The 25648-nt window shown below is 31.2% G+C and overlaps 1 protein-coding gene across 1 annotated transcript in view; it reads left to right on the forward strand.

Annotated features, from left to right (window-relative positions):
* Positions 1-2064: 2064 nt before the first annotated feature.
* LOC118191311 (dnaJ homolog subfamily C member 5-like) overlaps positions 2065-25648 on the forward strand; it is a 39079-nt gene continuing 15495 nt past the window's right edge. Inside the window, exons 1-5 of the mRNA XM_035362112.2 lie at positions 2065-2258; positions 9242-9323; positions 13574-13630; positions 18802-18954; positions 19925-20056. Of these exons, the coding sequence (XP_035218003.1) occupies positions 2233-2258; positions 9242-9323; positions 13574-13630; positions 18802-18954; positions 19925-20056 (450 nt within the window). The 5' untranslated portion in view covers positions 2065-2232. The remainder of the gene's footprint in view (positions 2259-9241; positions 9324-13573; positions 13631-18801; positions 18955-19924; positions 20057-25648) is intronic.

Genomic DNA, 25648 nt, shown 5'->3' on the forward strand with positions numbered 1-25648 from the left:
AGTCAAGGGCTACACAGTTAAATACGAGTAGACCGGAACATCAGAATTAAAGCGGCGGCAATGAGAGAGCGCAAAGCGAAATAATTGCTGCTGTCAGAGCAATAATTTAGCGCTGTGCCGGAAAGCTCGCCGTGGCTCAAAATAACAAACCTCAGTTTAAATATTCGCTATTCATTTGCATTCTCATGAGAAATACAGAAAGGAGAACTTACAGTAAAGACTGAAATTATTAATAAATGGTTAAGTAACGTAAGATTCTCTTCAAATTAAAGTAACAAAACATAAATTTCAATAAACTGGTATTTTTCTATTAGTGACTTTTGCCCCTCAGATGTATTAGTTGTATTAGTCAGCTGCGATACAGTGATTATGTTCTTAAATAATTAATCCAGAATTAACTTCTGAATAAAAATCATGATAACTCATAAAGTCATGGAGACTTTCGGCCATTTCTCTCGAAATTACCGAGATACAAATACTTAAAGTTAAATGGACTTGCCCCTGTATTCTTACTTTCAGACATAGTTTGTCTCCTAAAATTTTTTTTCGCGTTACATGTTACATAAAAATATAGCAATTTCACGTATAATTGCTGTGGATGTCTTAACCATATGAAATGTTAAACATTGCTGTTACTCCAATAAGATTAATAGTTATTTACATTTTTTTAGATATAGAATCACACAGACAAAAAATCAGTCATCGTTCTTTTTCTTCTCTCTTCTTTATGTTGCCATTCTGGAGAAAAGAAAAGTGCATGCGAGAAGTTTCACAGATGGCGCTTCATTAACGCGAATGATGTCGACACACACCCCCTTCCCAGTGATAGCGTTATATCTCGTAATCTTTCAGGTATGCAGGAAAGGTTTCAGCCTCAAGAATGAAACGACAACAAATCTCCCGACACATGAAGCTGATAACTCCAAAATCTCACCTCCACCTCCTAGAGACAATGATTCTTCCCAAGATATTCATCCTAGAAACACAAAAGCTGGACGAAGGGTGAGATTTCCTGCATACCTGAAAGATTACGAGGTATAAAGCTATCACTGGGAAGGGCGTGTGTGGCAACATCATTCGTGTTAATGAAGCGCCATCTGTGAAACTTCTCGCATGCATTCTGAAAATTCTAACTGCATTCATTACCGCTGAAGTTATATTGCAATATAGAACAAAATTAAAATTTTTAAAGTTGACTTACCATTTTAGAAGTATTTCAGTCCCACGTACGCTCGGAATTTACATTTCACAGACGCACTAAAACAATCGATTCATCAATTCTTGATGTAATCCATGCGCACCAGAAGCACTTCGAAATCGAAACTATCACTCAATCCACTGTCAAACTCAGGAAAAAAATTGCGGAACTTTAAAAATGGGTAAGTAGCTTCTTACAACGCTGTCCATAACATTTATTCTGTAACAGGTGACTATTTATAAAGTGCTTATAATGTCAGTGACATCTCGTAAAATTACAGAAACATCGTACGTTCTTTTTTTCATCAGACACTTTATAAGTTGAATTCAGTCGCATCCGGGTAAACCAGTGTGGATGTCTTAACCATATGAAATGTTAAACATTGCTCTTACTCCAATACGATTAATATTTATTTACATTTTTTTAGATATAGAATCACACAGACAAAAAAAATCAGTCATCGTTCTTTTCTTCGCTCTTCTTTACGTTGCCATTCTGGCGAAAAAGAAAAGTGCATGCGAGAAGTTTCACAGATGGCGCTTCATTAACGCGAATTATGTCGCCACAATTGCATTAAAATCATCTATCTATGTAGAAATTCGTAGCAACAGTTCATTGGCTAAGAAAATAAATCTTTTCAATCGATAAAACTCTTATTCTAACTTATATCATTGATGATCCTCAAGGCCAAAAGAGCTTTTCATTTCTTCTTGATTATAAGATCCACAAAAAATATGTTTTGTTCAACCATGTTTTTTTCATTCTGATTTAAAATTACCGTAACTTTGCATTGCAACACACTCATGCATAAACTGCATTATTTTCAATAAAACTCTTCCTTAAAATGGCAACAGCTGTGTTCTGGCTTCTGCTTTACTGACGTCAAAGTAATGTCTCCGAAATTTCGCTACCGCATTCTGCAGTGAACTGACAGATTAATGTTTATACCAGTTTTTAACTTAAATATAATTATACCTTAGCAGTTTTGGAAAACTGTTAATTATTGCCGTTTTTCTCTGTACCTTTACATAACTATGGCTGCGTCTGCTCGTAAACTTTCGTAAGTGTAGTCAAATATTAATAAATTTTTAATCCATTAAATTAAAAATTTTTTAATATAAATTGTGAAATATTTTAATAGTAGAGAACAATACACTGCGTGGGCGTAGAATGGGTTACTGGAACCGTTCTTTTAATCCGTAGAAAATTCGTGGTATTCGTATAAAAATTTATTGAATTCAATGTTATTTCTCTTATTTTGTCTTTCCTCTTTTTCTTAAAAAAAAAAAAAAAAAAAAAGATAGGGGGGGGGAATTGTTTTGGGGTATAAAAATTAATTTCTGTATCACGAAAGCTGGAAGCCATATGTGAGTTTCGTATAAATATGTGTGAGAAATTGATAAGTAAAAAAAAATTTTTTTTTCATTTTAAACTCTTTTTTTTTTTTTTTTTTTTTTTTATCTCATATTTAAAAGCTGTAGGAGAAGATAGCTTTCTGATTAGCATTCAAACTTGAAATTAAACTACTTTTGAAGCTGAGTAAATCGTGTAAATTTGTAATTTCTTATTATTGACACTTGCAGGATCTATCTATGTAGAAATTTGTAATCCATTATACTTAAATACATTAAAAATATTATGCTGCTGATTGTAAATTGTTATATTGTTTCTTTTATTTCCTCGAAAATTATAAGAAAATGAAGTTATTTATATGGTATGTGTTTGTTTTGTTATGGGGAGATAATTACAAATATTATAAAGGATGGAATGATATAAAATAGTAATTTGGGTTACTTCATGTTGAATGCCTGTTCTAATTTTCTAAATTTCTGTTTTAATTTTTCTAAATATCTAATAAGTAAACTTTATTTTATTATTGCTTCCTCTGACAGAGGAGAGAAATCAACATTATTCATGCTAGTAATTTAATTAGGCAATCAAATGACTGGAGTTTCAGTTGTTACCGTAAATATGAGATATTGCTGACATTACAGTGTTCATATTTTACGTACTCAAGAACTTCATTTAGTATTCTTTCGCAAGTTATATAAAAAATGATATTCTTTCTCTATTATAATGAAATATCTAAGATTGCTAAATTAAAATAAAAACCCCAAAAGATGGCAAATTAAAATGAAAAAAAACCAAAGAGATTGACCATTATTCTTATTTAAACATTTAACTTACTATATTAAAATATCAAAAAATATCAGCAAATATTTGATGCCAAATTTATAAATTAAGCAAAATTCAATTTTAAATGGTATTAATCTTAGATACATATTTCATGTATATTGAAAGAATGTATATGTTACCGTGAAAGACCGAAATTGGAGAATGACAACTTTCACCAGAGAATATCAACATTCACCAAATACGTTGGTGAAAGACCGAATATTTCACTACATTCTTGTATATTCAGACCCTCACCGGTGTATGTCGACAATCACAGATAAGTGCTCTGGTGAAAGTCGAAAAGAGAGGTCATCAAGTGCCATAATAGTTTAAGTTGTTGCAATCAATAAGATTTGAATCACATAATTTAGTAAGTTTTTTATTAGTGTTATTTTATTTTCTCATTTAGAACGTACTGTATAATTAAGTACATTTTTAACTTCTATTATTTTCCTTTCTCATTTTGAATGTATTGTGTGTTTTAGGTTCTCATGTTCTTAAGTTCTTATTTCAAGTCTCAAGTGCGTTTATTCGAGACTAAATTATGGAGAAGAAAATATAATATTGTTATATGTTCAACATTCACCATTAGGACATGATGAATGTCGACATTGACCGGTGTAAGTCAGAAATAAGAGTATTTGGAAAATATTTCGGACATACACCAAGAGACTATGTGAATGTTAACATTCAACGGTGAAAGTCGACATTCTCTAGGTTTCGGTGTTTCACCGTAACATATACATAGCTTTGTTACATATTAAAGTTTGACTGAATGATGCAAAATAAGGTTGATCTTTGGATTATGGAAACTTGGTGATTTTTTGGCGAAAATTTGGTGACCAACTCTGCTACAGCAACCCTCTATTTTTTTTTTCGCCGCCATTTTGTCTTCACGAAGTAAAGACATGTTTCTTTTCTTTTTATTTACTCAACACTTTTTCCAACAATCTGCTAGCCGAATTACACTTATGCTAGAAATTTTATGGAACAAAACTGCTTAATCATGACAATTATTAACTGCAAAATTGGGAAAAAGTGCAGAATCGCAAACTTCTTGCCGCGTTTTTCAAAATCGCACATACACAGTAACCATGTACACGTCGACTTATTTTTACTTAAAAACACATTCCAGAATTGCACAAAAATGGCATTGCGCACACTCTTCACTATATCCATGTACAGTGCTTTTTTCTCATAAATTAGAAAAATTTCATGAAAATGCATGAAAATTTTGTGAATCTTTAAATTCAGTAAAAAGCACATATATGAAATTATCTGATCGCGAAAAAGTATATACCCTATCCAAGGATGAACATTTCCACGTATAATATAAATAAAATATCCAAAAACTTTTACCTCTAAATTATATATTATAAACGTCACCAACGAATTTATAACAAAACATTAAAAAACATTACAAATACTTAGTCTCAAATATTTAAATTATTTCCATGCACGTTTACTTCCACTGAAACGTATACCAAATTGCTACAAACATATAATTCACAAAATAACTATCATTTAATTAAAATATAATTAAACCATGTACACATCAACTTATTTTTACTTAAAAACACATCCCAGAATTGAACAAAAATGGCATTGCGCACACTCTTCACTATATCCATGTACACTGCTTTTTTCTCATAGATTAGAAAAATTTCACGAAAATGCATGAAAATTTTGTGAATCTTTAAATTCGGTAAAAAGGACATATATGAAGTTACCTGATCGTGAAAAAGTATATACCCTTTCCAAGGATGGACATTTGCACGTATAAAATAAATAAAATATCCAAAAACTTTTACCTCTAAATTATATATTATAAATGTCACCAACGAATTTATAACAAAACATTAAAAATGATTACAAATACTTAGTGTCAAATACTTAAATTCTTTCCATGCACATTTACTTCTACTCAAACGTATTCCAAAATACTACAAACATATAACTCTCAAAATCACGATCATTAAATTAAAATATAAATAAATTAAAAAACACTACTTAAAATATTGATAAGCACATACATTAAATTAATAAAAATTAGCTTACAATCCTAATTACTTTAAACTAAATCATTGCTAATAACAATTTTCCAACAATACCATATTAATTTATTTACTCCTTACATTTAGAACAATGCATAAAAATAATATCCTCAAATAATTAAAAATACTAACTTACCTAATCTTCTACAGAATCTTGAGTGCATGGCGGATCACAAAATGTCCATTTTCACCAGGTTTCTTGCACCGCCATTCAAACTTATCTGTAATATCCTTCCTTTCACACAATCTCATTTCATTCCCACATATTGGACATTCATACTTATCCACAATTAAGCAATTCTTTTCAATTACACATAAACACGATAAAAATTTTGGATTTACTTTATATAGGGCCATGGGATCCAAATATTAAACAACACTGTTTCACAGAACATAGAATGAAACTACTGCTATAAAGTACAGCAGATATTTTTACAAATTTACCCCCTTTTCCGATTAAAGAACAGTGATTCGTCCATTAATGTCACATGACATATATCATGATCTCTCATTTCCCTCACACAAAATAATGCGTAATCGGAACTGAGTAATTCTCACATTATTCCCAAAGTCCTAGGTAGTAACCTTTATTGCCTCCAAAATGTCGCCAAACTACCTGTTACCATATTCCAAAGATTAGCCCAAAATAATTTTGGTACTTGAAAAAAAAAAAAAAAAAAAAACGTATTATATTTTCTTGAAATACATAGTACTTTCCGTAAAATTAATACCAGTGTAGTATTAAATTTCACATAGATTTAATGTTCTAATTTGCCATGGTTTTCTTAATTATTTTTTAAAAATTCCAATGGCAAAGAATAAGACAAACACTATACAAACAAAACTCTGTGAATATATAATGTTGAAAGTCAGTATCCCACGTTTCTTCAAATTCTTCAATAGAATTAATTATAAAATAGCTTATATCGAATTCTCGAATTTAATTTGTATCCAGGCCAAATGCATGAATGCATGATGAGAGATCAGAAATCAACTGGTGAAAAAAATTTTTTTCTTAACACAAAAAAAAAAAAAAAAAAAAAAAAAAAAAATTCACCAGAGAAAAATTTTTAAACTAAATTTTATTTATTACATATTCAGAAACAGTAAAAATAATGGCACAAGTATATTTGTAGGTAAATAATTATAAACTTCTTTATTTCTTACTACAACTTTCAGTATCGCATGGCATTTCAGTTTTGATGAAGCTTTTAAACTTGAAGAAAAATGACTAAATCCATCACAACTTATATTCTCGTTGGCCAGTCTGATTATTTTCTTAGATTTATTAATTTTCTACTGTGGAAGAAAACTATTCATGTATAAATGCATTCCTAAACAAAGTGAAATTCATTACTGAGAGTATTTAACTTTTGACAAGTGAAAAAAAAAAAATATATATATATATATTTATTAAATCTTTGAGTAAGATTTGCATCACAGTGTAAATTAATTAGCTATACTTTTAGATTTTCTGAAGAGTTTTGATATTTGTTATTAATGGCAGAGAAATGTAACATTAAAGTCAGTATCATTAAAATAGTAAACGTTTCTTCAACTTCTTGCCATAAAAGTTAATTTTATAATAATGGAAATTAACATATGGGAAATGTATTTATCAGTGATGTATCTATTTTGTAACATTGCTTCCTATTTTGTTGAATATCTAGTTAAAAGGCATCTGTCAGGTATCTCTATTGAAGGAATCTGTTGATTAAAAATTGCTTTGCATTAAGAGTAATAAAAAATCATAAAAATGCATAAAGATTCTGCTATGTTTTAATATTCCATAGTATGAAAAAATCTATCTTTATAACTAGGGCCAGATGAAGATATTTTCATACACTGGGTAGAAGGCATCAATGGCACTTTTATATTGTTAGATAAAGATAATTTTTTATGTGTTTTCAACTCGTATACCTCATTTCTCTGGTAATGCCAACAATTTTTGTGATGATAATTACTTCTTGAAAGGATTTTTTACCTGAAAACTTCAGTTATTAGCAAAATATTATCTTTTTTTTTTTTTTTTTTTTTTTTTTTTTTTTGTAATATTTTAGGAAATTTTAACTTCTTTAAAACTTTATATTTTTTTTTCTTTTTTATCCTAAAAACAGAATATGCTTTATGATAAATCCTTCTGAGCTGCTGTATATTGAAATTAATCTCAGTCATATGAATTCTTATGTGATGGCCCATGACCTAGCGGTTTGCAACATACAAGTAATGTTTTAGCTAGTAATGTTAAAATCTGCTAACAAAGCCATAGTTAGCCAATATAAATAAATTAGAACTATAACTTAACTAACATCTGTATTGAAGCTGCCACATTTTATTTCAGCATCTGTGTGCTGCTGCCATCCATTACTTTCACTCAATTAACTGACAACATCAAAACAATGGAATGTTTGAAGGTCTAAATTTAAATCTGAAATTTAGGCCCAAGAGTAGAATCTCTCTCTGTATATATATAAAATGGGCTAAAGGTTAACTCTGTATATATATAAATGGGCTAAAGGCTAAACTCGGGGTTTAAATCTAAAGATTTAAACCCCAAGTGTTATGAGCTTAGCCCTGAAATTTTAGAAGTTCTTCAAAATGTCATGAATAAATTCATTTATAGTGGATAGATAAAAAAAAACACAACCTATGGACTTCAGAGGCTATAATTTCTACATTTAATATCAGAAAACACAAGCAAGTACAGTGGATGGATAAAAATATGGAAACACCTTGTGAAATGTATGTTTGAAAAGAAAGATTGATTTTAATGAAATATGTAGGTGGCGCTGGCATTTTTGACTACTGACGCCACCTATACAACTTCATAAATGTGCTAAACAGTTCAGTTGTTGTCGGAGTACTGTTATGTGAGGTTGTCATTGCATTATGTCAGAGTTAACAGACTTCGAACATGGGCAAGTTGTTGGAGCACGTATGGTGGGTGCTTCCGTAAGCAAGGTAGCCGAGGTGTTTAGTGTTTCAAGAGGTACTGTATCGAAGATTTATTCCGCATATTTGAAAAGCGGAAAAACATCATCTGCTAAATCACAGCGCGGACAAAAGTGTGTCCTGAGTGATCGTGACAGATGATCATTAAGGGCAATCGTGACGAAAAATAAGAAGACCACAGCTGCAAAAGTGACTGCTGAAATGAATGTTGTGTTACCGATGCGATCCATTCCGAGAAGACTGCAAGCTGTTTTGGATGCCAATGGGTTTCCTACACCATATTAAGCAAAGAAACATGTTTTTTTTAAAGGTGTTTCCATATTTTTGTCCAACCCCTGTAAGTTCTAATCCAGAATCAGCAAGTTTTAGTTGTCAGTTAATAAGGATTTTACTGTATTATAAAAAAGTGAAAAATAATATGAATATTAACATTGAAGAAACAAGTGTGTATTTTTCACCAATTGACCTGCATATTTTATATTGAGGAATATTTGTCAAGATTAAAGAAATGTTAAATTGGCAATGCCTAACCAAATATTTATATACATATTACTTAGTTAATGATGTTTGTGAACTGTAGGATCTGTCTGTTAATTTGTAACCTTCTGAAATCAACACAAATCTCCAGAACATTTTACAGTATATTTATTTGGAGAGTGAGGAGGAAAAATACAATGCAATGGATATATAATTCAGTATGTCAGCTGTGCATATACATTTAATACATAAGAAATTGAATTCAGATGCCATTTTGTGTGACACTCCTGAAGTGTTTTATTACTCGTATTTTTAATTTATTGAATAGGATGGCTGATATATATTTTTATTCTCTAAATATCTTTACTCATTATTTTTTTCACAGCACCTCGGGAGATTCTTTGTATTTAACCCTCGGCCTACCAAAAACTGCTACCGCTGATGATATTAAAAAAACATACAGAAAGGTAAGCAAATTAATGGTACTTTTTAATAAGATGTTACAGTTAATATAAAAATTAGTTTTGGATCACCCAAATTATAAAAATAATAGAAAAGTAATACTATGTTTTAGTACATGTACCACATATTGTTTTATTGTAGAGCTGGTGTTGTCAAATATATTGGCAAGCAGCATGGATGGATTTATAAAACTTGAGGTCTGGAGAAAACTTTTTAAGTTTCATTCCACTAATTTTTTCAATCTATTAAATGACGCATACAAATTATATAATGCCTTTTTTGAAGTAACTGAATTCAGTGTTTTTCATTACAAAATATATAATTTTTTATATACTTTTGTAGTTTCCATTTATTATGGAAACTATAAAAGTAAAGTATATAAAAATACAAGTAGTAAAAATACAAGATCCTAGTGTAGAAATGCACAATACTATGTATAAAACATAGGATTGTGCATTTCTAAACTAGGATCTTGTATTTTTACTAAATACAGACCTTAGTTAAATTACCAATAAAAGACTGAATTATTATTCAATTTTCTGTATAATTATATAAAAGTGTAAGTTTAAATAAATCATGTTTTCTCCCTTCATTAAAGAAATCTTTCTGATAGCCCATTTTTACACCATGGAAGAGAAACTTGCTGTATCTGCTTTAAAATTAGAAATAGACAATAACTTAACAATATTGCTGAATAAGCATGCAAGATAATGGTCCTGTTGTAAGTTTTTATAATAAAAATATTTTATGTTAATGCTAGGTGAATAAATCTGAAAGATTCATTAGAAATTTTTTTTTCTTCTTTTTGGAATGTTGACTGAATAAAATCATGTTCTAGTTTGCTCCAAAAAGTTTAAAACTGAATATTATTCTGTTATTAAATTTTTGATTAAAGAAGGTATTATATGTTAAAAAATAAAATAATGCTTCAAAAATAATGCTTAAGAAGTAAAATAATGCATGTGTATGTTACATAATCTGATTCCTATTTTACTGGGAAGGAATGGGTAAAACAATTTCTTGTGGGTTGAGAATCCATAGAAGATAATTCGGCTAATCTTTGGAATATGGTAACAGGTACTTTGGCGACATTTTGGTAAGGCAATAAAGGTTACTAGCTAGGACTTAAGCAATAATCTGAGAAGTACACAGTTCGAATCACAGATTATTTTGTCTCAGAGAAATGAGAGATCAGGAGACATGTAATGTGACATTTTCCGGAAAATTCCAATCAGGATTTTAGCTAATAAGCACTTAGAAACAATTTCGCTGCTAAAGTGCAGAATTGCCCACTTATTTGTTTGGTGCTTTTTACAAGAATTGGATTTTTGTCTTTGACTTTTTAAATGAAAATGGGTCGATGTGTACATGGATAAAGTCAAGAGTGTGCTCAATGCCATTTTTGTGCAATTCTGGGATATTTTTTTAAAGTGAAAATAGGTCGACGTGTACATGGATACCGTGTATATGCAATTCTTAAAAACGAGGCAAGCAGTGGGCGATTTTACACTTTCTCCCAATTTCACACCTGATCTTCGTCATGATTAAGCACTTTTGTTCCATAAAAGTTCTAGCATAAGCGTAATTTGGCTAGCAGATTGTTAGAAAAAATGTTGAGTTAAAAAATTGCCTTTGTTTTGTGAAAACAAAATGGCGTCCAAAAAAAAAAAAAAAAAAAAAAAAAAAACTAGCAGGTTGCTATAGCAGGGCTGGTCGCCAAAGTTTCACCAAAAAATCACCAAGTTACCATAATCCGAAGATTCACCAATAATTCTTGCGATGGTAAACCATCGGAGGTATTGATGCAGGGCCAGATGGAAGACTTTTAGAGGCCCTAAGCAGTTAAAAACTTTAGTGACCTTGCATAAATTTATACCTTCCCCCCCCATTGTTTGTTTCTCAATCTTGGTTTACCTGCACCATAAATTTCATGGTAAAATTGACAGTCAGGAATTTTGTGGTATCCTCTTTCTTGAGGACATTTTGTGGTGGTTTTTTCCTTGATGTCCTAAACTTGTGTTTATTTTGCTTAATAGTTAATGAATTGACACTACAGAATATTGCTCATGTCTAGGAAGAAATATTAAGTCATGCAAAGTATATAAATAAAATAATTAGACTGGAATCATAGCATTTGATCTCATAAAACTCTGGACTTCCCGTTAGAGGGGAAGGGTGAGGGTACATTCTAAGCACAACTTGTATGAGTTTGAACTGTGGTATGAGTCATGTAGTTGCCCTTAGATTCCCCCCCTAGTGTGTTCTGAAAATTAGTGGCATCAGTTTTGATCAGTTCTGAAAATTAGTGACATCAGTCTTTGTGTGATCAAATTTTGCTTGAGACTTGAGTACATTATGGTAGAAACTTTTTAAAACATCGTGGCGCACAATGAACTGGAAGTTGATCTGTCGGCACTATTCTTATCTTCAGGGCAGATGTTTTTATTTTATTCGGCTTATAATTCCTTACTAAATGTAGTATTTCATCTCGATGTACTCTCTTTGATATGATTTAAATCAAATTCCTTGTCATTATAAATATCACGAATACACATCAAATAATTTTCTGGTTGCAATTTTCTAATTTCGACTATGCGTAATGTATGCTTTACACATGTGCGCGTTGAAAGAAATGTTTAATAAAGTAAACAAATAAATATTAAGCTTTTTTTTATTTGTAAATTTTCATACCCTTTAGATCATAATTGCTCTTTATTTCATAAATTACGGTTTTATATTTTTAATTTTATAATTTCTGCATGCCATCTTACCAGATTTAAATTGATGATCTATAATCTGGAAAAACCGATAATCCGGAATCGCCGAAGTCCCGACAATTCTGGATTAAAGACTTTTGACTGTTTAGAATTATCATAATATTTTTTTTTGCACAAGATTTCTAAATGCTGAATTCCAATAGAGCTATTTTTCAGTAACGTAAATTCTTTAAAAAATTTTAGTACAGAGTATCAAGACTTGTTTCTCAATTGAAATTTCAGGTTTTTTTGGAAGGAGCAGAAGATAGTTATTTGAAGAAACATTTTGTTGCATTTATTTTTATTTATTGGGTTGGCAACTAAGTTCCCGTTGTTTTTAAAAATGTTTGTTGAACGGTTATTTTTCAATAAACATATGCAAGTAGTTAATTAAAAATGCATTCTCCTTTGTTGTCTACAATGTTTTCTCAACGTTTAAGAAGTTTTTCAATACCTCGTTGGTAGAAATCACCTGTTTGAGACATGAAAAAGTCATCCAACCAAGCTCTAATTTCTGTATCAGTATTGAAAGAAACTCCCCGCATAGCATTTGAAAGAGATCGAAAGAGGTGAAGTATTCCAATATCACCAATGCCACCAATCCAATACTACCAGCGGAGATTATGGCTCATTGATTTTTCTTGGTGATACATAAAGTGTGAATTTGTCAGTTCCCTGGTTGTTTAACGTGGATTTTAATGCAAAAGGTGATTCAATCGCTCTCAATCGAACTCAGCTGGATGGCCAGAACAAGGTGCGTCTTTGAGGTTAAAATTTCCTTTTTTGAACTTTGCATACCAATCACAGGCAGTTCTTTCAGGTATAGCACCCACTCCATACACAACACAAATGTTGCGAGCAGCTTCTATGGCCTTAGAACCTTTATTAAAGGCAAAAAGAAGGAGGTGTCGAAAATGCTCATTCTTCTCAACTTGACATTCCATGTTAATGATCTGTAAATAACAAGAAAATGTATTTTAGTAACAATGAAACATATATTTAGGTAGAACAATGTATTCTCTTTTGAATGATGTACAACTTCGTGCCAAAAGTATTTAATATCATACAGATTTTTCAAATTAAAAAAAATGGCGGGAACTTGGTTTCTAAACCAATATTTCAATTTTTATTCTGATTCGTACTCTAGATGCCTGAGAATTAATTACAGATGTTTTTGAGTGCTTTTTTGTATGTAAATGGATAATACATAAAGTACTTTTTTAAAACAATTGCAGTATCACAGCTGTTCAGTCGATATCTTGTTGAGCTCAAGATTGTAATTTCTTTCTATTACATTAATTATAATTTATTTAGAGGAAAAACTACTGAAATGCTTTTAATTTCCCCTTCTTCGTAATGTATTTTATTGTCAATGATTTTGTTACTATGTTGTTAAACTTTTTTATTTTCATAATTTTTTTTTCATTAATATAGGCATAAATTCAAAATTACTAATTTAATTTAATCTGTATACATACAGCATACTTTTAATATTTCAGCTTGCCTTGAAATATCATCCCGACAAAAATCCTAATGATCCTGCAGCCTCTGAAAAGGTAAGAGTTTTAACTTCTTAAAATCGGTAAAATTTAGAGTAATAAAAATATTTATCTAGAAATATTAATCTTTCTGAGATCATTAATAAAGATTAGCATGATAATGTAATTCAATTAATAATAAAATTATTGTATTGATAGTAATTCAATTAACAATGAAATCAATGTAATAATCATAATTCAAATAACAGTAAAATCAATATAATAATTATAATAATATAATAATTATATACAATCATAATTCAATTAATAATAAACTTAATGTAATGCAGTACAAAATCCATAATCCGGACCTCAAAGTAGCAAACTTTTTTTTTTTTCTGGTGTGCTTTACGCTTGTGCGTTTAATGTATAATGGACGATGTAAGCTAGGCTGAAATTATCTTAACTGATTCTAAGGCATTTCAGTTAATGTTGCAGATTGCACTGTTCCTTAATCTTCTAATTGGATCCAGCTTATTATTTTATGCAGACTGTTAGAGCAATTTTATAAAAATTAAGCTTGAACTTTCGATTATGTCTAAAAGAGCGTCCAATTCTGGAGCTGCAAAGGATCTACAAAGCGAAAGCATGTTTCGATGTCCATTAAACAAAAAGTGGAATTGCTGCAAAAAATGAATAAAGGCATATCCATATCAAAATTATGCGAAGAGTATGATATTGAAAAGTTAGCTGTATATGACATAAGCAGAAAGAAAAAGGAACTTTTTTAATTTTTTGTGGATTCCAACACCCCACTGGCAATGAATAACAGAAAAAGGGTTTGTTACGCTAAAAGTGACTATCATGATGACAAAGTGATGATTGAATGGGTCGGAAAGCATCGCAGCGAGGGCGTGCCATTGATGGGTCCAATGCTAATGGCTCAAGCCAAAATATTTCACGAAGAAATTAACTTAAACACTGAAAGCAGATATTCGACAGGTTGGTTAACCAAATTTAAAAATTGCCATGGTATAAGACAATTAAACATTTCAGGTGAAAAAGCTTCAGCTGATATTGAAGCTGCTCAATAATTTGCAGATGAATTCATTGAACTCATTACTAGTGAACAATTATCTCCAGAACAAATTTACAGTGCTGATGAAACTGGTCTTTTCTGGCAATATGTGTCGTGAAATACCATGGTAACCTCTACAGAAAAGGCTCCAGCTGGTGTCAAAGATTCCAAAGCGAGACTAACAATTTTAGCGTGCGCAAATGCTGCAGGAACGCCCTAGTGCAAACTTTCAAACTTTTCGTAATTGGAAAACTTGCACGTCCTCGAGCATTTAAAGGAGTAACAGTTTCCCCATTATATATATCTCTCAAATAAAAGAGCATAGATGAGACAAGCGTTAATGAATGATTGGTTTGAAAATCATTTTATACCCGATGCTTGGCGACATTTGAACTTGGTTGGTTTACCTGATGACTCAAAAATAGTCCTGATTGTTGACAACTGTTTGGCGCATACTTCACGTAAAATTTTAGTGAAAGATAATGTATCCGTATTATTCTTCCCTCCAAATTATATGTCTATCATTCAGCCTATGGATATGTGAATAGTGCATATGCTGAAATGCAAGTGTAAAGTAGCATTTTAAAAATCTATATTAAATTTCTTGAACAATAGCAAGACTATTCAAAACTTTAAAAAAATTTTTAGCGTAAAATCTGCTGTGTGGAGCATCGCAAGATTGTGGGAGGATGTGTCTCCAGATATGTTAAAAAATGCTTGGCATGATTTATGGCCAGTTACTATATTTCATGGTGAGGATGATGAAGATGACAGTCGCGAATTTGAAGGTTTTCGGACCTTGCAAACTAAAGGCGAAATTTTTCAGTTATTGGATTTTGTAAAGAAATGAGGAGAAGTGGTAATAAATGAAGATGATATAGCATATAGCATGTTTTTCATTGCAACAACAATGCTCCAATCATCAATCAATTAACTTACAGCGAAATCTGTGGTATGTTTCTAGATTTAGAAAATACCGCTTCCAATAGTGAAGAAAATGACAGAGAGGTTATTGAAAACGAAAAAATTTCGATTGATAAGTTAGTCGGTATTCTCGACACAGCAATTACAGGACTTGAACAATTGAACTTTGTAATTGAACAAGAAATTATGTCTGTCTATAGAATTAAAGAGAAAGTATTAGCACGAAAAATGAAGCAACTTAAACAACTTACATTGAAAGAAATGTTTAATGAAATAAACAAATAATTATTAAGCGCTTTTTTTTTTTTTGTAAATTTTGATACCTTTTAGATCGTAATTGCTCTTTATTTCATAAACCACCTTTTCATATTTTTGATTGTATAATTTCTGCATGCCATCTTACCAGATTTAAATTGATCTAATACAGTCAAAAGTCGTTAATCCGGACTCGTCGGGACTTTGGCGATTCCGGATTATCGATTTTTCCGGATTATAGATCATCAGTTTAAATCTCGTAAGATGGCATGCAGAAATTCTAAAATTAAAAATATGAAACTGTAATTTATGAAATAAAGAACAATTATGATCTAAAGGGTATCAAAATTTGCAAAAAGAAAAAGCTTAATATTTATTTGTTTACTTTATTAAACATTTCTTTTAATGTAAGTTGTTTAAGTTTTGCTTCGTTTCATGTGATAATACTTTCTCTTTAATTCTATTAAACAGACATAATTTTTTGTTCAGTTACAAAGTTCCGCTGTTCAAGTCCTATAATTGCTGTGTCGAGAACACCGACTAATTTGTCAATCGAAATTTTTTCGTTTTCAATAACCTCTCTCACTTTCTTCGCTATCGGAAGCGAATTATAATGACGAGGAACTTGTTTTAAATCATATCAAAGACGGAGCATATCGAGATGAAATACTACATTTGGTAAGGAATTATAAGCCAAATAAAATAAAAACATCTGCGCTGAAGATAAGGATAGTGCTGACAGATCAACTTCCAATTCATTACACGCCCGCCGCGGCATTCCCCCCGCCGAGCAGCGTGAAATTGATAAACAGATTTCGGATTTCAAAACATAGTTTCACTTTAGATCCTTTACATATTAGCAAATATATATCGGAAATTCTATTTGATATAATCGAAAGTTTAAGCTCACTTTTATAAAATTGCTCTTACAGTCTGCAAAAAATAATAGGCCGGATCCAATTCGAAAATTAAGGAACAACGCAATCATCAACATTAACTGAAATAGATAATTTTAGCTTATACGTCCATTATACATAAAACGCACGCGAAAACGTATTCTGCACTTGCGCACACTCATATGCGCAGTCGTAAAAGGTCTTACGCGCACGCGTAAACGCCTATGCGCATGTGCAGAAAGTTTTTAGTTTTGAGGTCCGGATTATAGATCATTCCGAATTATGGGTGTCCGAATTAATGACTTTTGACTGTACTGAGCTGCTGTACTTTTGACATGCAAAACATGTGCAGGCCATTGTGGCATGGATTCTACATGCCCATGGGAGGTATATGGAAGACCATTGTCTTAAATTTACAACCAGAATTTGTGCAGTGCCCATAAATTAAAGGACATGATTAGTGAGCTATGAACCAGCACGTTCTAGATGTGCTCAACAGTATTAATATTTGGCAATTTAAAACTGCAGGACATATACTGGAATTCATCAGGATGTTCCTCAAATTACAGTAGCACATTCCAGTTCACATAAAGAAGTGTTTTTCTGCTAGAAAAGTCTTTTCCTGTTAAGAAAGGCAAAGCCATGAAAGGATGTAATTCATCAACAAGGATGTTCATATAGTTTGCAATTGTTGTGATGCAATCTGTAATAATGTACACAAATTCCAGGGATACCCTGAAAACATTCCTCAAAGCTTAATATCCATCACTGATCTATTATGATCTGGATACATGTGTTGACCAAGTGTTCATCTGAAAGATGCAGTATACTGTGACATGATGTAAAAGAAGTTGTGATTAATTTGATCTAGTATTACATTTTTGCAGTCATGATGGAAATGTTGTAAATGTTTTTGATGCTAGATTTGTCAAATGGCAGTTACATTGGACGTTAGGCCATTAAACTCCTTGCTTGCCAATAGCGCTGAAATCTACAAGAAAAATTTGTCAGTGCTTCACACTCGTTCGAATGTTTTGTTGTCATTGGTCATCCACTATTACATAAAACACACAACAGTGAATCAACTAATCCAATGCGAAATAAATGATTCTGTAGACAGTCATGCCCCATCAGTGGTCTAAAAGATGCAACTGTTCGTGGGTGGTCAGGAACAGAAGCTGGGCTTGTTGAGAGAACACTCCAAGCCATTACAAGCCCAAGAGGAAAAATTTTCGCAAGCATATCAGCCATCTCATTCCCATAAATACTGCAGTGTGAAAGTACCCGTTGAAAAGATATCGTGTGGGAAGTTCTTTTATGACTTCCTGACACTGCTGAATGCATATGGTTTTACTCAGCAGATTTAGCGTAACCCAGGTTGCACCACGAGGAGGCCTGCTATACTTCATCCTGGTTAAGAGGCATATGAAAAGGGTAACTGCTGCAGAGACCCATGTCCAACAAAGTTTGATGAACTGTGAGCTTATGTACACTTGTATTTTGAGTTGTATCATATTCTGCTGTTCATTTGAACCACCTATTGCTTTCAACAAACAAGACAGTCTCTAGTGTTTATATTCACCAGGTATGGTCATCTCTTTACCTTTCTTCCACTTTTCGTAAGTACTAACATTAGTAGGTCAGGAACTCTGGATGAGCAATTTTGTTTCAGAGATACTTATTTACGTTCCCATTACATGCACACAGAAACAGTAAAACGATGCCGTAGTATTCCCGACAGCTATTAAATAATATTTCAAGCCTGTTGCATACTAGCAATATACACTCACAGTGTAGGTTTAAATAATGTAATTTCAGTTGTTAGGGAGCATATAAAATGTACATTATATGAAAGGAGCTTTGAGATTCATAAATTAAAAATACTGCTCTAAAAGAACTGAAGTAGGAGATCAAAATGGTCTTCTTTTTTCCCCTCAAGAAAAATGCAATTTCTACCCTTTCTTTCTTCAAACTAGAGATTCAGTGTTTATCTATTATTTACTTTTTATTGTCATATATAGCTATATTCTGTTTTCGATATCTCTTGTAATTTGATTTTTGTAATTGTGATTAATTGATCTTTTCTGACTTTCTAGTTTAAGGATATTAACAGAGCTCACAGCATCCTCAGTGACTTAACTAAAAGGAACATATATGATAACTATGGCTCGCTCGGGCTTTACATTGCTGAACAATTTGGAGAAGAAAATGTAAACACTTATTTTGTACTCACAAGTGGTTGGTGCAAGGTATGTTGTTATTAATATTTAAGTTGAAACACAGTTTCTGCTTATGACACTTGTAATGCATTAAATAATTGTGTACTTCTTTGTTGTCCTCACAAAGTGGCCACCACAAAAAGCCCTTGTCCACACTTGAAATATGTATTTCACAGAATAGGTAATTAAATTTGTCAGTTTTGATGACTAAGCACAATAGAACCTTAACAAGAAAGTACCAGTAATTGATTAATCGGGATGGAAATGTTTTTCCCCACATTTAAAAAAATTATTTAAAAGCTTTACATTTTAATGACTGCAATTAAATTTATTAAGTCCCTTAATGGCTTTTTGTGACCATTTGTGCACTGGCAACACAACAGGCAGTGCTATAGCAAGGCTGAGATTCATAACTGAATAGGATAAAACTTGTTACCCATTGAAATTAATCTATTATATTGTCATTATTATATATTAAGATAGCATTTATGCAGTAACAGGGTTAAGAACTAAACATCTTGAGAGACTGAAAATCAAACCGGCACAAGAATGTATTGTAATTAAAGGCAAGTAATTTAATTTGTATTGCAATAAACATTGGAAGACAAATCACAGAAATGATCTGAAACATATGTACATGAACTTGGTGTTATAAAATAAGCTAATAAACTGAGAAGAAAAAAAAAGGATAAGTTATAGATTTTAATTTTTTTTTAAATGTAACAGTAAGCACTAAAAAACAAGTCGCAAAAGTCATCTTAAACTCATTCATATAAAACTAGTGCAATAAAATAAGCATAAGCAACTAAAAGAAATACAGTTAAGGGGGGAGATCAAATGGGTACAGTGAAAAATAAGATGTATGACATAAGTTCTAATTAATTCAAGGTAGAAGATTATAATGATTAATCCAGTATTGTTTTGAAGCACTGTTTTAACCAATCAAATTACTTTTTATTGATTTCATTATGAAAAAAAGAAAATTTCTTGTTATTTTCAGGCCCTGTTTGTCTTCTGTGGTATTATTACTGGATGTTACTTATGTTGTTGTTTCTGCTGTTGCTGTAACTTCTGCTGTGGAAAATGTAAACCAAGAGCTCCTGAAGAAACTGGAGATTACTGTAACTTAAAGGTAACTATTATGTATTGTTTTTCATGAAATGCATTTTTAGTCCAAAGGGGCTTTGTCCCTGAATCCTTTGTCCCTTTTTATCTCCAGCATGCAGAACTGTGTATTGGAAATTGTAACGATAGGTTTATTTAAAAATCATTTTGCGACATTGCTATTGAACTGAAATTTATGGTTTAAGTGCGAAGCACAGGATATTTAATAAATAAAAGTAACACACAAAGCATTAAAAAAACACCCCTTTGGACGTAATTTAAAATTTGAAACCTTTCAGTTTTTTTCCCATATAATTTTTTTTAATTTCCTAGTCTGTCACTGAAGTGAAATCAGTTATTTATAAAGTAGTCTGCATAACAGTTTTGAGAAGTATCAAAACATGGAAGTTTTAAAGAAAAGCACAATTGTGTAAGGCAGACTATGGCCTGTAGTTCATCAGTTTGTTGTAATTCATGATGTAGCTTTAACTTTTTTATATTTTTAAATAATGCAATGAAGAAAATTGCCATTTGCAGTCTGTCTAAACAAAAATATAATTAAGAGATATAGTTTGACCACTGCAGCCATGAACATGAGCCCAAAACACTAGTTTGTTTATGGAATAGGGTGGTTGTCAATGCAGTAGAGAATTTTTCCATTTCCTTTTTTCTTTATTTCCACGACCTTTAAAGAGCACAGATTTAATTAAATAAAAAATTAGTTTTTGGTAATTTGATATGCTGTTCATCATTTTTAACTAACTCAGGGTTGTATGGTCCTGAAAAGATTTCATGGAAGAGATTTTTGGTCCTTAATTTCAGCCATAATCTGCAAAAATTCCTTAATTTTACTTATTTGACAATTCTGTCTGTTTTTTTAGAACATTTTGAGTAATATTTTTTGATGGGTTAATGTTTGAATTCTTTACTTAATATACTACATACTTGAGTTTTAAGCCTGAGACGCTGCCTCCACTGAAACATAAACATTTTGAAATTATTTCTTTTTTGGGCATGAGAAAAGATTTCATAAAATATTTATTATAGGGTGCAGAATTTGGCAACTTACTATCATTTTGACTATTTCTGTATCAGTTTGTATTAAAAAAAATTTTTATTCAGAGATTTCTGAATTTTCGGATGATTTTTTTTTTTTTTTACAAACATAACATTGAACATTATCATAAAAATAATGATAATATATTGAAGTTATATTAAAGAAATAAGGTTAAAATAAAATATTTTTATTTTCTCCTGTCTTGAGTGAGATTACTTTTCATTTTTGTTGCTCAGGAATATTTTGATTTTGGAAAATAAACTAAATAAATGCTATAAATATAAAGCACAATTTCTGAAACATTTTTTATAACAAAACAAAAAAGCTATTATAATTACTTTAAAATTAATTTCATTTGGCTTCTTTTATATTTTTTCATGATAAGAGTTTTTTCCCATGTAATTGTGTCAGAATATTTAAATGTGTATCAGTTTTCTCTGGGAAATTCACTTTTCTTTTCTGAACTTTTTTTTCAAAAATAATCTTTGTTGCTTTTTGATTTTAAAGAGTTGGTAGGGATTTTAGTCCTAGTCTTTCAGAAGGTTTAGGAGAATTTAAAGGCAAGATTTATAGACCTACATTTCCAGAAATGTGTCCTGGACAGTGTGATAGGAGGTATTGTCTGAAATTTTTCTTTTTTTGGTAATTCTTCTCCTGCAGAAAATTCTTAAGATAGAATTAATTCATCTCATGTTAACTGTCTTTATCATGTTACTACACAACAACACAAGTAACTTGTTAACTTATGTTGTGTGTTTGGCTAGCTTTGCCAAGAAATGAAACAGATGCAGTTCTTTCTTTTCAGATATGTGGTATTTTATTAAAAAAAAATTGTGTGTGTTCCAGTACTCTTGCAATCAAACTGTCCATACCAGAAGACACAATTGTGATGTTGGCAACTGTGCTTGAATAAAATCTGAAAATTGGCTCATTGGGAAACTATCTTAAATTAGTAGAATACATGTGGTGACAGATATGAGCATTAGAGAGCGGTATTCTGTTTGCTGCGATCTTAAATGCAGTTATCAAACAAGAAATGAAAAAAAGTCGTTATATTGACCTCCCAAGGCTTAAAATCTGTTTCATCAGCAAAAGGCATCATTTGATTGCTTGCAAATTTGTTGAGGGATGCAGGTGAATACCCTAGCATAAAATAAGTTATAGTTATACATACATTAGTACTTCCATGCAGTCACATCGTTTTAACATTAGATTGCCCAAGGAAGTCATTTTGACTGCTTTTAAATTTCAATTAGAAAAACAATTATGTATATAATGACACTACAACATATAAATGCGTTTATTAACAATTGTAGTTACCCCCTTCTTTCATTTTCAATATATATATATGCGTTTGTGTGTTATACCTATATTGCCCAAAAGCAGTCATTTTAACTGCTTGGGAAGTTTTAAATAATCAAATGACTCTTATTATTGAATTGAGTAAATTTCTTATATGACCAGTTCGGCTGTGTATTGAAATAAGTTTTCATTTTTTTCGATTATCATCACATGATAACATACAAGTGCGCGATAATTTGCAGATTTGGGCATATACTTGATAAGTTGCAGTTTCTCAATAAGCTAAAGTAGTACTTTTTATTCGAATCTCAGCGAACACGTTCTTCTGGAACTTGTCGAGCCATATACAAGCTGTGGAAGAAATATCACGACCAATAATTTTCCACTAGCATGTCACTCGCGACAAAAATATTGGCCAAAAAAACAACTATACTTGCTACTATTAGAGGAAACAAAAGAGAACTACCCAAATCAGCCAAACAAACGAAGGATAAAATGCCTCGTTTTCCCACTCTGCTATATAAATCACACACACAATTGTGTTCTTACTATATATAAAAGCAAACTAAATAAAAGAGTAGCTGTTCTAAGTTCTAAGCATAAATTTCTGAAAATTGATAAAAGTAATAAAAAAAACTGTTACCGGAATGTATTTAATTTTATAACAGCACAAAATTTGGAGTTGATATGACGGATCAAATGACTAGAAAATATACAGTAAAAGCTAATAATAGATGGCCCCTCCAAAATATTTTTCAATATTTTAGATTTGGCTGCTATAAATGCCTGGATCATTTACAAAGAAACGACAGGAATACAAATACAGCGAAAAGAGTTCGTGCTTCAATTAGCAGAACAGCTTTCCACCGAACACATCGCTGCAAGTCAGAAAAAGTCATCAGAACATGAAGACCCACAAAGATCAATTGCAACATTATCAAATTCAACCCATTCTAATAAACGCAAAATTTGCGCTTTGTCAAGTGTGACTTTGCCACAATAACAAAACAAATAATATTTGTGAAAAATGTCAAAAGTATGTTTGTGGAAGATGTACACATAAAAAGATTTCCACTTGCATTTGCAAAAAAAAGATTTCCACTTTCATTTGCAAAAAATGTACAAATAATAATGCATAAATTATTTTTTTCCAAGTGAAGTACTTTTTTTATTGTTAATATTTACTAATAACTTGTTATATAACTGTAAATAATATAAAAAATATTAAAAATGAATTTTAAATAAATTTCTTTACACATTAGTTATTCTTTCACAATGCAGTCATTTTGTTTGCTTGTGGGCAATATAGGTATATACTGAGTTTCAGTCTTTCTAGTGTTAAATACTGATGTAGAACTTGTGACTGAGATTTTGGTGCTAGTGTAACAGATATAAATTCTTGCTGATGGATGTGATAGCAATAATGTATTATTTGTAGTAAGATTTTGTTTGTATGAAAAAATTTGAGGGTTTGTTAATGCAAGCATTGCAAGATGAAAAGTTATAGAATATATGTAATCATTGTCCAGATTGTTTTGGAAGTTTGAGCTTGTTAATACTAGATTGCATGTGCAAGTAACTGTAGGTAAAACTGTTTGTGAAAATATATATGTATATATGTGGGGGTAAAATAAGGAATAAGTGAAATAAAATTCTGATTTTAGTAATACATTCTTAAATCTCCTTTTTAATATGATTATATCTTTTCTGTCCTAAAATCTGTAAAATACTTATTAGAAATCTTTTTGAACTACTTCAAAAATAAATCCTGTTATGATACTTATATAATGCATATGTTGCATGCGTTGTACATAATGGCAAAAGTGATATTTTGAGCAAAAGTCTTTGTTTATAATAAATACGATAAACAATAAATTATACATACTAAAAGAAATGTAAAATAGTGTAGGTCAGAAAACCATTTTTTTCCCCTTTTCTGTCATTATACCTTGGAAAAGTTGCACCTATCACCCAGCTAAGAAAAACCTTTCATTCACAAATCGCACTCAAAAGTTTTGAAAAATTGTGAAATTTTGATGTTTTTCGTCAATTCTTTATAGTTACTAAACTCATTGCTATTAAAGCATTGCAGGTCTTAATGTAAATTTTGGGGCATGAGAAATATGAAAAAAGTTTAAAAGCTGTAATTTCAAATTATTTATTGTTTGTGCAAAAACCTCAAAGAACATATTTTGTAAAAATAGCGGCATTTCATAATTTTTGCTGCGAACAATTTGAAATGGTGACTGCATTTATGAAATATTATGTAAATATATTGTGTAATTATAAATATTTTGTGTATTATAAGCAATAACTGATTCAGATAATTAAGTAGTTGACAAAAGCAAAATAAGAGGAGGAAAAACTCTTAATAACAAAAATGATTTGCAGAATCAATCTGTTAAGGAAACGCTAAGTGGTCTGTTCTTTGATGGAAGAAAAGGCATCCCAATGGTAATTAAAATAAAAGCATTTTCAAGAACTGAGAAAGAGGACCATTATTTCTTCATATAAGAACCAGAATTTAGAATTTATTGGCCATGTTTCCTCCTTTACAGGACCTTGTTAAAGATGTAGCTTCTGTCATAATTTACCATTTGACTACACATGAGCTTCATTTTGAAGAACTTCATATGATAGAAAGTGATGGATATGTAAGTAATTCTGGTTTGAAAGATATGTATCATACGCTTCAATGAACTGCAGTTCACATGTTTTACCTCTTGATGGTGTTACCACAGGGTTCAAATCCTTCAGTTGACCAAACAGGAAAAACTCCCCTGGCTGTAAAAAAATTTTAGTGGTTCACCTTAAACTTGTTGTATTCTCCATTCTGAAAATTGACAGAAAAGTATAGCAGGGATCAGTTTTACTTGGTATTTCTGCTGCCATAAATTCAGGTACAATTTTTTAATGATTCAGCAGCTCATGATCATGGTCCACTTTTACAAAAATGACAGCAAATTTATAAGGTATTTCTCGCACCTTCTTGGTCTGCTTTCGTGGTGTGGTAGTCTGCACACTGGGCCGGTATTCCAGAGGTCCGCGGTTAGATTCCCGGCAAAGGCTTTGTTAATTTTTCATCTTGCCTGCTTCCAAAAAATACCTAATGTCTCTACAGTGGTGTCCGAACAAAAAGGGTGTTGGATGAATGATTCTCCTCACCCAGGATTTAGTGATTGGGTCCTCTAAAAACCCCAGTTGCACTTTAAAAAGGGAGAGTATATAAGGTATTTTCCCCACCTTCTTGGCATGCCTTCA

The sequence above is a fragment of the Stegodyphus dumicola genome, chromosome 9 (assembly GCF_044657685.1).
Source record: "Stegodyphus dumicola isolate Sdum_Otavi_A_Nest chromosome 9, ASM4465768v1".
Taxonomy (NCBI): domain Eukaryota; kingdom Metazoa; phylum Arthropoda; class Arachnida; order Araneae; family Eresidae; genus Stegodyphus; species Stegodyphus dumicola.